Source organism: Lytechinus pictus, chromosome 8 (genome assembly GCF_037042905.1).
Source record: "Lytechinus pictus isolate F3 Inbred chromosome 8, Lp3.0, whole genome shotgun sequence".
Taxonomy (NCBI): Eukaryota; Metazoa; Echinodermata; class Echinoidea; order Temnopleuroida; family Toxopneustidae; genus Lytechinus; species Lytechinus pictus.
Window position 1 is genome coordinate 13,713,186 of NC_087252.1, and position 15,642 is coordinate 13,728,827.

The 15,642-nt window shown below is 39.9% G+C and overlaps 2 protein-coding genes across 4 annotated transcripts in view; both read left to right on the top strand.

Annotated features, from left to right (window-relative positions):
• Positions 1–2,861, top strand: part of LOC129266305 (ankyrin repeat and SAM domain-containing protein 3-like) — a 19,362-nt gene extending 16,501 nt beyond the window's left edge. For all 3 annotated transcript variants that reach the window (XM_064103610.1, XM_064103609.1, XM_064103611.1), the window contains exon 8: positions 208–2,861. In XM_064103610.1, the coding sequence (XP_063959680.1) occupies positions 208–209 (2 nt within the window). In that variant the 3' untranslated portion in view covers positions 210–2,861. The remainder of the gene's footprint in view (positions 1–207) is intronic.
• LOC129267151 (uncharacterized) lies at positions 550–14,702 on the top strand. Its single transcript, XM_064104114.1, has 6 exons — positions 550–2,011; positions 4,296–4,400; positions 6,474–7,143; positions 7,650–7,791; positions 11,254–11,426; positions 12,335–14,702. The coding sequence occupies exons 1-6, from the start codon at positions 550–552 to the stop codon at positions 12,753–12,755; spliced, it is 2,973 nt and encodes a 990-aa protein (XP_063960184.1). The 3' UTR covers positions 12,756–14,702.
• The last annotated feature ends 940 nt before the right edge of the window (positions 14,703–15,642 follow it).

Consider the following 15,642-nt stretch of genomic DNA (forward strand, 5'->3'; position numbering starts at 1 on the left):
TATAATATAATTATGCCTTGTATTAAAAAAAATGATTAATAGACACAACCTCGTTTTAGTTACGTGTATTTATTTCTGTATTTAATGTGTGCATATGTTTTTATTGATAAGCTCATATCGCACATGTAATAGTTTAGTTTTTCATGGAATTGTGGAAAATAAAATTTGAACTTTGAATTTCTGAATTATGATGGGTATCTGCAATAGGATGGAGAAGTTAACCCTGCTTCCTGCCTCAAAGGATTATCAACTGAAGATTTGGATGATTGATCTTGAGATAACTTTGTCACCTTACAACTTGAAATCAAACAATAGGATGTCGCTCTATTTGAAGTCCCCGCGGCGGTGTCAAACAATAGACCGGCTCAAACAATGCGTTAATTGACTGACGAAACGACCAATCAAAAGGTACTCTCATTAACCTTATCTCTTATCAAAGCTCTATAAATAATTGGAGGTTTTATGAAGTTAGCCATTCACTATTAGATCCTTATCAGAAATTATTCACGGAAGCTAACGATCGCATTATTTTATAACTGGATTATCGCAATGGCTCCTCCGAGGAAACGGCGAAAGATAGACACTTTCACTGCAGATGAAGTTCGTGATATCCTAATGGATTCAGATTGGGAGATCGAAGATCCACGGGATGATTCTGTCGACAGGTGGAGTGATGAAGAAGACATGAACACTTCAGATGATACCAATATCACGTTTCATGATGACCCTTCTCATCCTTCTGAAAACGAAGAAAATTCTGTGAATACTTCTGCAGATAATGTGCCTGGACCTACAGATGCACATCCTTCTGACGTTGATCAACCGGCAACAGGTCCTGCATTAGTTCAACAAACTGGCCCTAGTCTGACACGTACGACTCCAATATGGACAAGATTAGCTGAATGCGACAATTTTACGCCTTCTAGAGCTCCAGTAGATGGACGAGCTCGCCTCAAATTTGACTTCACCGACTTCACACCTGTGGATTTTTTTTACCAGTTTTATCCACGCTCCATATTTGAGCATATCACCGAGGAGACCAACCGCTATGCATCCCAGTTTTTCGACTGCCCAGATCCGGTTTTATCAGGTTCTCGTTATAATGCATGGAGTGACACTGACGAAAGTGAGATGAGAGCTTTTACCGCATTGCAAATCGCAATGGGACTCGTAAAGAAACCAGCTGTTGCGAACTATTGGGAAACCATCAGCGGTGTATTGGCAACACCGGGATTTGGAGAGGTTATGCCAAGGAATAGGTTTCAATTGTTAAATGGTTTTCTCCACTTCAACAACAACGGACGCATCATCACCCGCGGAAATCCCGGATTCGACCCAATGTTCAAAACTAGACCTCTTATCGACAAATCGGTGCCACAATACATGGATTCCTACGAACCTAGTTGCCATCTGAGTGTGGATGAAAGCCTTGTGCCCTTCAAGGGGCGCCTAGCTTACAAGCAGTATATCCCAAACAAACCAAAGAAGTGGGGTATAAAGATGTGGGTTCTGTGTGACGCAGAGACTGGATTTTGTTTGAAGTGGCTTCCATATACAGGAGCAGAGATTGTTCCACGTGGAGCTTCGGACAGCATTAGCGAAAGGATTGTGAAACGACTTGTGGAGCCATACTTTGGAACGGATCGCGCTGTCTACTGTGACAATTTCTACACATCGGTAGGACTTTTACAAGACCTTGCGGCCAAGGACATGGGTGTGTGCGGTACAGTGAGATCGAACAGACGAGGGCTTCCGGATGATGTGCGTAATGGCCAGCTGCATCTGAAGAAGGGCGATGATCCGGTATACTACCGAAGTAATGACGACATGCTTCTTGTCAGTTGGCATGATACCAAACGCGTCAATGTCCTGTCTACGATCGACGATAATACTGTTATAAAGAAGTCAGTGAGGAGTAGGCACCACCAAGGAGGAAGGCGGGAAATCAAGAAGCCATCAGCTGTGATCTCATACAATGCCTACATGAATGGAGTTGATAGGCTAGATCAACGTATGTCGTATTGCAAGTTTCCCCACAAAAAAAGAAAGGCATACCGTGTGATATACCATTTCTTAATGGAAGTTGCTCTCGTAAATGCACAAATCTGCCACAAATTAGCTAACCCAACCAGCAAGCTCACAACTAGAGAATTCAGGAGCAGCATAATCTCAGGACTTCTTTCCGGACATAATCCAACCCGCTACAGAAGACCCAGAGTGCCCCCTCCTGTCTCGGAGGCACGGCTCGAAGAAAAGCACTTCTTGGACGAGTATCCCCGGGGTCATAGGCGGGACTGCTTTGTGTGTTCCGTACGACCTCACCGCAGAAAGACGACGAGCACATACTGCATTGAGTGCAACAAGGCCATGTGTATCAAATGTTTTAGGAGATATCACACTCTCAAGAATTACTAAGAGATAACTGTCAAGCTCTGTTGAAATCATCGGAGAATTAATGAATTTTGCGATATGTGAATGGATTCAAAATTTCTGAAGCAATCTTCATGCAACTGTAATTAACAGGGGAATTTTGCTCAATGGGTTGAACTGGACAACATATTGCATCGTGAATTTTCATTTAGTATATCAATTTGTTATATATGTAATCGATACTTTTCATTATTGACATTTTTTATTATATCCTGTGAATACAATTCGATGCATTTCAATACGAAATATACATTCATTTCTAATTTATGGAGTATTTGATACCCTGCAATATTTCCTCATTGCTTTGAAGCTTTGTATCTATTGTTATGCATAACAGTCTGTTCAATCTGATGAAATAATGTATATGAGGTACATATTTGAAAATTTGATATGCAATTAGGCAGAAAATTAAATGAATATCATTCTGGATTAAATAAAATATACACCTTTCATTGTTTTGTTGTCAAAATGTCGAAAGAGAGATGCGAGAAAGAGAGGGGTGAGAGAAAGGGAGGGGTGAGAGAGAAGGAGGCAGTGCAAGATAAAGAAAGATAAGGGTGAGGGTAATAATATATAAATTAGGGGGAGGGGGTTAGAGAGAGAGAAAGAGAGAGTGGAGGGGAAGTGTGGTGAAGGAGGGTGAAAGAAAGGGTGATATATATATATATATATATATATATCATTTTTATGTTTTTATTATACCGAGAAGACCGTATGATGAACAACTCCGACGAAAAGGAATCAACGCAACCTTTCGTTTCTTCCCTATATAAAATCTTTGTTTCTTGGCGTATCTGTGCTCGCTCTCATCTTCTCTTCTTTGCTTTCTAGCCCCCCCCCCCGCCCCTCTCTCTTCTCTCTCTCCCTTATAAAGCTGGTTTACTCGTCTTCGCCTCTCCTTAATTCGTAATTTTCTTGCTCTCTTTCATTTTCTCGCACCTTTTTTCTCTCTCTCTCCATCTGTATTTCGTTCTCTCTTCAACCCTTTTCAATCTATTTTGCCCGCTTTTACTTTTATATTTTAATCACTTTATGATTTTACTTCCCATTCTCTCTTCTTTCCCCTACGTTTCTTCTACCAAAGACGATTTTTAGTGAAACGTTGAGGCCACCGTATTGAAGCCCCCCCCCCCCCCCCCCATTACAAATTAGTTTCGGACTTTCGTCATGTTCGTTGTTTTGTTGTCAAAATGTCGAAAGAGAGATGCGAGAAAGAGAGGGGTGAGAGAAAGGGAGGGGTGAGAGAGAAGGAGGCAGTGCAAGATAAAGAAAGATAAGGGTGAGGGTAATAATATATAAATTAGGGGGAGGGGGTTAGAGAGAGAGAAAGAGAGAGTGGAGGGGAAGTGTGGTGAAGGAGGGTGAAAGAAAGGGTGATATATATATATATATATATATATATCATTTTTATTTTTTTATTATACCGAGAAGACCGTATGATCAACAACTCCGACGAAAAGGAATCAACGCAACCTTTCGTTTCTTCCCTATATAAAATCTTTGTTTCTTGGCGTATCTGTGCTCGCTCTCATCTTCTCTTCTTTGCTTTCTAGCCCCCCCCCCCCGCCCCTCTCTCTTCTCTCTCTCCCTTATAAAGCTGGTTTACTCGTCTTCGCCTCTCCTTAATTCGTAATTTTCTTGCTCTCTTTCATTTTCTCGCACCTTTTTTCTCTCTCTCTCCATCTGTATTTCCTTCTCTCTTCAACCCTTTTCAATCTATTTTGCCCGCTTTTACTTTTATATTTTAATCACTTTATGATTTTACTTCCCACTCTCTCTTCTTTCCCCTACGTTTCTTCTACCAAAGACGATTTTTAGTGAAACGTTGAGGCCACCGTATTGAAGCCCCCCCCCCCCCCCATTACAAATTAGTTTCGGACTTTCGTCATGTTCGTTGCGCAGTGTTAAATCATCATCATCGCACTTGCAAGGAAATATTCACCCTTTTTTATTCATTCTGGAAAGTAAAGGTATTGGTATGCTGTGATTTCACCCAAAATAGATTATCGTCGTAATTATACACTTTGCAAATAATCTCTCTACAAGGAGGTAAAAAAACCATTCATGAGTAGCGTGACAATAGGCAATGAAAAAAAGCACAAGAGCAGACAACAAAGCGGTATCGATCGAACCCGACCTGTCCGCGCGTGCCCTTACACATTTTTGTACACATTGCCTATTGACTTGGGGAAAAGCGAAGATTTTACAAAATAACACGACTTTTTCCTCGTAAATTTCTTAACTATTCTGTTGATTTGAGAAACGATACCTTTGTTTCTAGAAAGAAAAAATGTCTGCTCTTTCATATTTACATTTACTAAAAATCCTGAAAATACTTCAGTTTGGCGCAATTAGCAATTGATTCGGAAAACACCGCCACAGATCCAAATACCAGCAATGTACCAAAAACGGCTCCGCCGCAGGGAGAGGTATCGGGATTCGCAGGCCCGCACGCAAAGGGTTAATTATCACTTTTTTTTTGCTTCGTCCTATTTTATTCGAGGAGAAAATTGAACAATTCATATTTTTGTGAGAAGTTTGAATATGATATTAATAAGCGTAACAATATCAATAATTCTTTTTTATAATGGTAGGGCTATAAAAACACAAACGAATATGAACCATTTTTTACCTGATCTTAAGTTTATAAAAAGAGAGTTTTGCTGCAGGAGAAATGCAATTAATATGATTACAATCATTTTTATGACATAATATATAATTATAATATTTATGACTGTTTTCACAAAATATTACTAAACTTTGAAATTCAATAACTTTGTTATTTGTTATCCGATTTTGATGAAATTTTCGGTATTTTGCTCAGTGAATTCTGCTTTGTATATAAAACTATAAATACTTTCAGCCGGGACCATCCCTATTATAATAAAAAGAAGGTGAAAGAGAAGAATAATGATAATAATAATTATAATAACAATAACAATAATGATAATAATAATTATAATAATAGTAATACTAATAATGATAATATTAATAACAATAATAAATGAATAAATAAATAATGAGTGTGATGATTGCAGTGCGCAGACGAGAGTTGGAAATGACAGGCTTCTTTACTCATATATTTATAACGAGAACAATTTTGTGACAATGCTAAAAACAATGTATAAGACCTTTCCCCCGCCCCCCCCCAAAAAAAAAAAAATCCCCAAACAGTGCACATTTGCAGGCAGAAAAAAGCCTTGACACAAGAATACTACCATACTGGCCTGCAAAAGACCCGATCGATAGCTCATGAATATTCATGTAACAATAGCGAATGGGCGAGTAGTGTTGGGTGAGGAACATCGTACCGCTCGGTCATTGGTCAATTCCGAGCTGAATGTCTTCACACATTCGCCGTTGCTCTGCCCATAGAAGTACGTGTATTGCTACACACAACCGTTATATCACACGTGTCAATAGGGGAAATCTTGATTCAGATCGCGGCAATATCCGAAATCAACTCTTGAAAATAATGATGCAAAAGTACAATTTTACTCAAAAAATGTCTATGTAAACCAATATTTTTTATATGATAAAATGAATGGTGAATTCCTGGCCAGTATAACAACATAAAAAACAGAGAATATGGTGTTGATTTTCTGGCTGTAAAATTGGTTTAAAAAAAAAAGGTTCTCTGGGCACGCATACGTGCCAATGGCATTAGAGGGCTAAGGGCACGTATAGCTGCCAACGGCATTTAAAGAGTTAATGGACAATGATGCCTGTATGTTAAAAATTTGGATTGGATTATGTATAGAAGACTTTGCGAATCTTGCTTGATAGTGAAAACAATTTTAGGAAAGGAGAAGGGAAGAAGAAGAAGAATACTGTGGATAAACAGTCTGTAGAATTTGTTTGAATAGAGAGCAAGAGTGGAGTTAGGAGTAGTGCTCATGGAGAAGGTTAGGAGCCAAGGCTTTTTGAGCAGCACCATTGCCAAAGTCAGACATAAAAATAAGGGTAGAAATGGTGACAATAATGGTTTTCTTAAAAAGAAATTGATTTCATTCATCACTGCCTTCCATCTTGCCTTTATACAGCTGAGCAAAGGGAAGATGGAGGGGAAGGTGAAGATAATGCCTTCTGTGTGTCTGGCGCCCTCACGATACGAGGTAGCAATTCAAGCTGCAGTAGCAGTTCAGGTGGTGGTCTCGCAGGTGCCCTTGGGGTGAGCTGTGATGCCAGCCTGTCAAGTAACGAAGACAGCAGTCTAGACCGCAGTGACTTGATAGATGGAAGAGATCCTCGGTCTCACCAAGGAGTGGATCCTAATGACCTAGTGGCAGGGATCAGTAAGATTGGACTGACACAAGCTCAGCAGGGACGGACTGAAGAGTATGTGAACCAACTCCAGCAGCATCAGTCCCACCAACAGCTCCATGTTGGATGGAATCTCGGTGCCAATCTCCAGATTTACCCAAGTGACCATGGTCCTCATTACCCTACCCCACATCAGCCTACAACGTTCAACCCACCGCCAGCCATTGGTTACACCTCAACAGTCCACCCGCTGCAGGGAAGCGATCCAAGCCCGAAGGATCAGGCTGTTAATGTTGATCCCCCAAAGGCCAGTTATCCATTTAAGGATCTTCGAGAGCTGCTTGAAAGCCTCGGTCTCATCAAATATCTCCATATCTTTGAGGAGCAGGAGATTGATTTGAGAGTTTTTTTGACACTGACTGATAGTGATCTCAAAGAAGTAGGAATAAAGTAAGTGATGATAATGCATGATTGCTTCCGTTCCCATTTTCATTGATTTCTTTTTATAGGTATTGAGAGTTAGAACTCAATCAATGACCTTGCAACCCTGCATGACATATGCAATTGTCAGACAACCACCGTTGTCCTTCAAGTCTAATGTATCTTTTGGCACCATATATTAAGAATTTAAGAAAAGTGAATGGTTGCTGGGTCACGGCTCTCATAAGGAGATATCTGCTGTCCCTTCTATGATTATATTAAATCACATTCTGAAGACAAATCTCAGCAACGAATAAAAAAAAATGACAATTTACAACTCAACAATCCTGTCTGAAATTGGAAATATGAGAAAAAAAAGCATTTTTAGAAATGCCTGGATGATCGAGGTGCCCAAACCTGAATGCTCAAACTTGAATGCCCAAACCATTATGTAGCTCTGCTCGCCAACAAAGCTTTATGTGCTAATGGAGGTCCTATCCTTAATCATTATTCTGTTTTCATGTTTTCCTTTCAAGGTTAATGGGGCCGAGACGCAAGTTGACCAATGCTATAGCTAGGTGGCACAGTCAGGCAGTGCCATTCAGTAATACACTGGAGCAGGTGTATGCAGATAGGGTGGAAACAGCTATGCAAGAAATGGCGATACAGCTCTCAGAGGTACATGTAACTGAATTTTGTATTTGTGAAATTTATTACGACGGCTGGGATTAAGTTAATGTTTACTGTGAGGGGTAGAGCTGGTTTGTGGTGTATGGTGATGATAGGCTAGACCTGAGGCGAGTTTTGAGATGATGTTGTGGGTTTCAAATTGATGGGAGATATATGACGGGTTTAGGGTGAGGGTAAGAGCTAGAGTAGGAATTATGTTGTGGTTGTGGGGTTAGCTGATATGATGAGGGGAATGGATAGGGCTAGTGTGAGCTGGTGTGAAGTGTATGCTGTGGGTGTGGGTTAAACCTGGTATGAGGCTTCTGATGAATGTGAGGTTTAGAGATAGTTGCAGGTTAACAATAAGAGGATGTGAGCTAGTGTGGGGTCTATAATGTGGGTGAGGATGTGAGCTAGTATGAGGTTCTGAATTTGGGTGAAGATGAGAGCTAGTTTTGAGGTTATGGTGACAATGAGAGCTAGTGTGTGACTTATGTGGGCGAGGGTGAGAGCTAGTGTGTGGTTTATGATGTGGGCATGGGTTATAACTAAAGTGAGATTTATGAGGTTAAGGTTTATAGATGGTTTGAGTGTTATGATGTGGGTAAGGTGAGAGCTAGTGTGAGGTTTATTATGAGGGTGTGATTTAGAGCTGATATAAGGTTGATGATGTGGGTGGGTGCTAGAGCTAGTGTGAGGTTTATGATGTATGGGTAAGAGCTGATGTGAGGTTTTATGTGGGTGAGAGCTAGTGTGAGGGTTATGATGAGGATAAGGGTTAGAGTTATTTTGATTATAATATGAGTGAGGGCATAAGCTAGTGTGAGGTTATTGATGTGGGTGAAGATGGAGCTAGTTTGTAGTATGGTGATGATAAGAGCTGGTATGAGAATTATGATATGGGTGAGGGTTAGAGCTAGTGTGAGGTTTATGATGTAGGTGAGGATTAGAGCTAGTGTCAGTCTTATGATATGGGTGAGCGTGAGAGCTAGTGATGTTTATGATGAGGATGTGGTTGGAGCTGATATGAGGTTGATGATGTGGGTGAGGGTTAGAGCCAGTGTGAGGATTATGAAGAGGGCGTGGGTTAGAGCTAGTGTGAAGTTTATGACGTGAGGGTGAGAGGTCATGTGAGATTGATGATTTGGTGAGTGTTCAAGCTAGTGTGAGGTTTATGATGTAAGGGTTAGAGCTGATGAGAGGTTTTATGTGGGTGAGGTGAGAACTAGTGTGGGGGTTATGATGAGGGTGTGGGTTAGAGCTAGTGTGAGGATTATGATGAGGGTTAGAGCTGGTGTACGTTTAATGATGTGGAAGAGGGTTAGAGCTACTGTGAGGGTGAGAGCTAGTGTAAGGTTTATGATGTTGATGAAGGTTAGAGCTAGTGTGAGGTTTATGATGAGGGTGTGGGTTAGAGTTAGTGAAAGGTTTATGATGTGGGTGAGGGTTAGAGCTAGTATGAAGTTAATGATGTGAGTGAGGGTGACAGGTCATGTGAGGTTGATGATATGGTGAGTGTTCGAGCTAGTGTGAGGTTTATGATGTAAGGGTAAGAGCTAGTGTGAGGTTTATGATATGAGGGTTAGAGCTATTGTGAGGTTAATGATATTGGTGAGGATTAGAGGTAGTGTGAGGGTTATGTGGGTGAGGGTGAGAGCTAGTGTGAGGGTTATGTGGGTGAGGGTGAGAGCTAGTGTGAGGTTTATGATTTGAATGAGGGTGAGAGCTAGTCGTGTGAGGGTTATGTGGGTGAGGGTGAGAGCTAGTGTGAGGGTTATGTGGGTGAGGGTGAAAGCTAGTGTGAGGGTTATGTGGGTGAGGGTTAGAGCTAGTATGAGGTTAATGATATGGGTGAGGGTGAAAGCTAGTGTGAGATTTATGATGCGGGTGTTGGGTTAGAGCTAGTGTGATTTTTATGGTGTGGGCAAATGTTAGAGCTTGTGTGAGGTTACTGTTGTGGGTGAAGGTTAGAGCTAGTGCGAGGTTTATGGTGTGAGTGCTAGTGTGCGGTACACTGTATATAGTGCACCAACAATACCACCACAGGATCACCACATCACCTGAAGCACTGGCAGCACCTGACACCGCACAACCCTCTCCAGGACAGTGTGAACGCTTTTGGGAAGAGTATTTCTTCAAGGTTTAAGGCTTATGATGTGGGTGAGGGTTAAAGCTACTGTGAGGTGTATGATTTGAATGAGGGTGAGAGCTAGTGTGAGGGTTATGTGGGTGAGGGTGAGAGCTAGTGTGAGGGTTATGTGGGTGAGGGTGAAAGCTAGTGTGAGGGTTATGTGGGTGAGGGTGAGAGCTAGTATGAGGTTAATGATATGGGTGAGGGTGAAAGCTAGTGTGAGATTTATGATGCGGGTGTTGGGTTAGAGCTAGTGTGATTTTTATGGTGTGGGCAAATGTTAGAGCTTGTGTGAGGTTACTGTTGTGGGTGAAGGTTAGAGCTAGTGCGAGGTTTATGGTGTGAGTGAGGGTGAAAGCTAGTGTGAGTGCTAGTGTGCGGTACACTGTATATAGTGCACCAACAATACCACCACAGGATCACCACATCACCTGAAGCACTGGCAGCACCTGACACCGCACAACCCTCTCCAGGACAGTGTGAACGCTTTTGGGAAGAGTATTTCTTCAAGGTTTCAGGCTTATGATGTGGGTGAGGGTTAAAGCTACTGTGAGGTTTATGATGTGAGTGAGGATTAGAGCTAGTGTGAGGTCTCTTATGTGGGTGAGGGTTAGAGCTGGTGTGAGTTTATGTTGGTGGGAGTTAGTGCTTGTGTGAGGGTTTTGATGTGAGTGAGGGTTAGAGCTGATGTGAAGTTTAGGTTGTGGGGAGGGTTGGAGCTAGTGTAAGGTTTATGACATGAGTGAGGGTTTAGAGCTGGTGTGAGTTTATGTTGGTGGGAGGTAGTGCTGGTGTGAGGCTTATGATGTGAGTGAGGGTTAGAGCTGATGTGAAGTTTAGGTTGTGGGGAGGGTGTGAGTTTGTATGAGATTTATGAGGGTGAGGTTAAGATCAGACTTGAAGTTTATGAAGAGTTTGAGGGTTGGAGCCGGTGTACGGCTTTTGATGTGGGTGACGATGAGAGTTTGTTAGAATTTAAGATGAGAGTGAGGGGTAGAACTGGTGTGTAGTTTACAGTTTGGGTGAGGGAAATAAATTTTGATAACAATAAGAACATAATAGTACAAATTCATACAAAAATGTAGGGGCTCTTTTTATAGGTTTGTAGTTTCATATCATGCACCAATTTAAATGATTTATAATTTGTTCATGTCATACCATATTAGCAGATTTTTTTTCAAATTACCTTTGCAAGCCCATAGAACATTTTGTTTCTTTATCCTGTGAATTTTCTTCCAGATCATCATGATCTTCACCCTCCCCCTAAAGATTTGGATGTGTAGATAAAGTTAAAAACAAGTCATTTTATACTCAACCTTTACTTGTTCTTACTGTTACAGGACAGCATGAAAAAGGAACAACTTGAAGCACAGGTCTTGCAGGAGAAAGAGCTTAGGAGTGTAGTAGAGGGATGTCTGATGGAAGATAAAAAGGTCTACCAGCAGATGGTCTCCATGGTTACAGATACCAGCAAACTATGTCATCGGATGAGGCAGCTCTATGATAATATGAGGTACTAGATTTAATTCCTTTGTGGAGGAGCAATGTGCAACAAGCCACCACAAAACAATGAGTATATCATTGAGTTTGAAGAAAACACATTCTACATGTAGGCTTTTAAATGATACATAACCTGTCAAAATATAGATATACCAAAAGTCAATCACCACAACAATTTTCTATCTGTTACACCTTAAATGATTTCATCCATAATTATGATACCAGGAACTCAAAGATGTGTCATAGTATTTATTTCAAAACGAATGTAGGGCAAAGGAGTGTTAGATATAGAGATCAAATCCTCTGGAATGGCTTAGATGATATTCTTGAAAAGTCAGCATCACTCCAAAGTTTTAAAAGGAACTTCAAAAATGTCTGTTAAAAACAAAGCCCTCTTCATCTGATATTTGAAAGATTGTACTGACCACCCTCTTGCTTTTAAAAAATCTGATATTTTGGTTATTTAGGGGATAACCCAGACAAGCATACTTTAGTTTTGTTATTCCCCTCCATGTACTTTTCCTTTTTTTTTTTCCGTTTTCATTTTTGTCTCACCTGCATACTTCAACGTATCACCGACACCCATAAGATTGTTCTGTACTTCATAGGAAATAAATCCTCTTTCTGTTTATTGATAAGTATCCAAAGAAATAATCGAAGAGGGACCATCAAATTTTGTTCATGTATGCTTATGGGAGAAAAAAAATAGGTTATGTGTTAGATAAAGAGAATAAAGTTCATCTTCATAGGTAATTGGTATTATGTGAAATAAATGGTTCTCATAATAATGAGAATTTCAAACTAGTGTAGTGAAAAAATTCCTTCAAATTCATCAAATTATTCCTCATGCTTGCAGACCTTACTTTCAAACTCTTTTTGCCAATATTCAATAAACGATCTATGTATTTTTTAAAATTGTAGGTGCTACCAAGTCGAGTTGGTGAGGCGTGTCCAGTCTATGCCTTTGCTATCAAGAAGAGAAAGTGATTCAGGGATGAGCTCAGATGGACGTGGTGGGTCATCACCGTCATCTGACATTGTTCGTTCAATCATGAGCAGTCCTGTCCTGAGAGGTACCGCAGTCAGCTCGACTCATCCAAACGAGCCAATGGGCTTCCCCGCTAGAGATGGCCACAGGCACACTTCAATAGATCAAGCCCTCTCATTGGATAACGAAAATGGTGAACTGCGCAAGCTACCAATGGTAGACCTTGTCGAAACACTAGGCCAGCTGTCTCATAAACTTGGTAGAATCGTTGCTATGGTGACCAATAATATGGATAAAATTGTTGATGGACAGAGTGCCTTCTCACCGAATTCTAGTGGCAATTCACTCCCGTAAGACAATGGTTCCAGATCATAACTATTTATTCAACCCTTTGTATTTATTTATTTATTTAACAATATCTATTTAACACTGGATGTGAGTGATGCCATTTAAATTGTGCTCTATCGAGTAGTTCTACTTTTGACCTGAATGTCAGAGAATATTCAAACAGGAATCCTGGACTGAAAATAATTATATCTAATTGAGTAATAGTCATCAAGGAAAACATTGAAAATTTCATAATTTCAAAGTTATTGCATATTTTTTTGCAATATTTTGTGAAAACAATTATGTGCACTCCGTCATGAATATGCATTAGATGGGCTGATGGTGTAATGCCCCCACTTTCCTTTACTAAAGCTATTACACTAAATGATGATTATTTCATGTTTTCAAACATGTGTGTATGGTATTTCTCACTTGGAACAAAATGAGTTGTATCAATGATTTTCTTAATTAAGTTGTCAAACCAATTCTTTCATTCTGGGAGGACAAAATTTTAAGAAATATAATTTCATGTAATAAAGTACAAGAGAATAAGAGGGGATATCAGCTTGCTCATAGCATATCCACGAAGACATGCAGAGAACTGTTTCTCTTACATAATGCAAAAAAATTCATGTTATTCCTTATGTTATTCCTTGTTTGATTTTAATGAAATTGTCAGTATTATGTTTGTCTGATTCGACTTACCTTCTATCTAACGCTAACTAGGCCACTTGATGTAACAAAATCCCCTATCCTAGTTAGGGTTTAATCCTATTATTTTCATCCTGGAGTACCCCTTCAAGGGTTGATCACTTACCAAAGTCTGTGTTACATTGTTTGGCTCCCCTTAAATTATTGTTTTTCACAGCATTCCTGCTTTGACATTTTTGTCTCGCCTGCATAGCAGAGCAAGACTATAGGTGCCGCTTTTCCAACGTAGGGGTGGCAGGGTCAACATTGAAATCTTAACCAAAGGTTATGTTTTGAAATTACATCATAACTTTGAAAGTATATGGACGTAGGTCATGAAACTTAGACATAAGGGTAATCAAGTATTACTGAAGATCCTGCCCGAGTTTCAGGTCACATGACCTAGGTCATTTAAGGTCAATGAACTTTTGCCATGTTGGGGGCAATCATTGAATTGCCATCATAAATTTAACAGTTTATGGATATTCATGTAGTTCATGAAATGTGGACATACATGAAACGGATAATCAAATAACACTGATCGTATTGCACAAGTCTTAGGTCACATGATCAAGGTGAAATGTCATTTAGGGTCAATGAACCTAGTATTATATTATATGAATTGTGTTTAATATGAATAATTATTCAGTAGCTGTTTTCAAAGTCAGCACTGCTGCTATATCGAATCGTGTAATGTAGGCAAGACTGCCAGAGGCGTTCCACTTGTCGAAAGGGAAGAAGCAGGATAGTTTTTAAAGATTGGTGCCTTATGGCTATGCCACATAGTTTTTCTGCATCCCCCATTACTTAATGGGGAGGATTAAATGCTGAATGATGATTATCAGAATTCTAGCTGAAATTATGTGGCATATATTTAGTTTAAGTTCTTAGCCTACATTCTTCACCTTGATCAACAACTGAAATGTTGGTATCTAAAATTTCCTCAGATCATTGCATAATAATTTGTAAGTGAGAAATGGCTGAGCAGAAACACCTTAACAACTTTTTTTTTGGGTGTAAATTGTTCATTTTTAAGATTATCTCAGATCATTGCATAGTAAGTAGTAATTGAAGTAGGGGAGAATAGAAATATTGCAAAGGTGGTATTCAATATATCCCATGTCTCCATTTGCTTGTATGTGGTTGCTGGAGGCATTTCTGTTCTTGTGGCCGTCCATTCTAATTTGTTTGTGTGTGCTAGTGGTAAGTTTTAAAAATGTAGTCACAGTGTAAAACTATTTATAGACATAGAAAGTTTGTAAAATAAATCTGAATACAACCACATCATTGTCATTACAGGCTTTGATATGTCTTATTAAAATTATGTTTGAGGTAACAATTAACAACTTTATTCTACCCAACCTTGGCTATGGATCGTGCGATTGCAGCAAAAACCATTGTTTGACAAGAGAAAATGACATTATCTGCAATATGGCATAGCTATAATTTATTTAATCAATTTATTTTTATCATGTCATATGAATTCATTATGCAGCTTTATGCATGAAATAGGATTCTGGCTGGGAATAATAAATAAACAGTGAGCAGATTGGGTTGAAGATTTAAAATGACTTGACAAAAGTGTACCGCACCATCTAGCAAGAACCCAAGGGCGTAGACTGGTTTGAGCATTGGGAGGTGCACATTCTGGGGAGGTGGAACTAAAGTGGTATGGGTGTGCACATCTTGGGGATGTGGAACTAAAGTTTGGAAAATCAGCTGTTGAAAGCAGAAGAAGGGGTACAAGTTTTGTTTTGCTTGACATTGTCGGAACACCTGCCTCAGCTGGACCCGCTCTGCACCCCCCCCCCATCCTATGCCCTTGGAATCCTGTAAGCTACAATGTATAAGGATGCTATGTGTTTCTTCATTGCAGCTTTCCTGCTTTCCCTGGTTTTTTTTTTTTTTTTGGGGGGGGGTAATTAAAAAAAAATGCTTGCAGGATATCTGCCAGAAAGATGCGGTTTTGATATTTGACAAGATCCCTTACAGGGTAAATTGCCGATAACTCAGGACTCGACACCTGCTCCATCTACTCTCCGTTTGGTCTCATCCCATTTACCATTTGTGACCTGCCACGCCAATGCCAAAAATAAGTCGCCCAAAATGAAATTGCAAATTTTTATTGAAAAATCACACGCTAAGCTTTACAATGATATATATCTTGTCAAAATTGATAAACAATAACCCACACAAGTACTTGATGGAATGCTGAAGACATTCA

Excerpts from the sequence above, each read along its gene's own strand:
- LOC129267151 (XM_064104114.1), top strand. The coding sequence starts at position 550 with ATGGCTCCTCCGAGGAAACGGCGAAAGATAGACACTTTCACTGCAGAT. Across the intron at positions 2,012-4,295 it reads AGTTGATAGGCTAGATCAAC|AAATTAGTTTCGGACTTTCG; the intron begins GTATGTCGTATT and ends CCCCCCCATTAC. Across the intron at positions 4,401-6,473 it reads ATTCATTCTGGAAAGTAAAG|CTGAGCAAAGGGAAGATGGA; the intron begins GTATTGGTATGC and ends GCCTTTATACAG.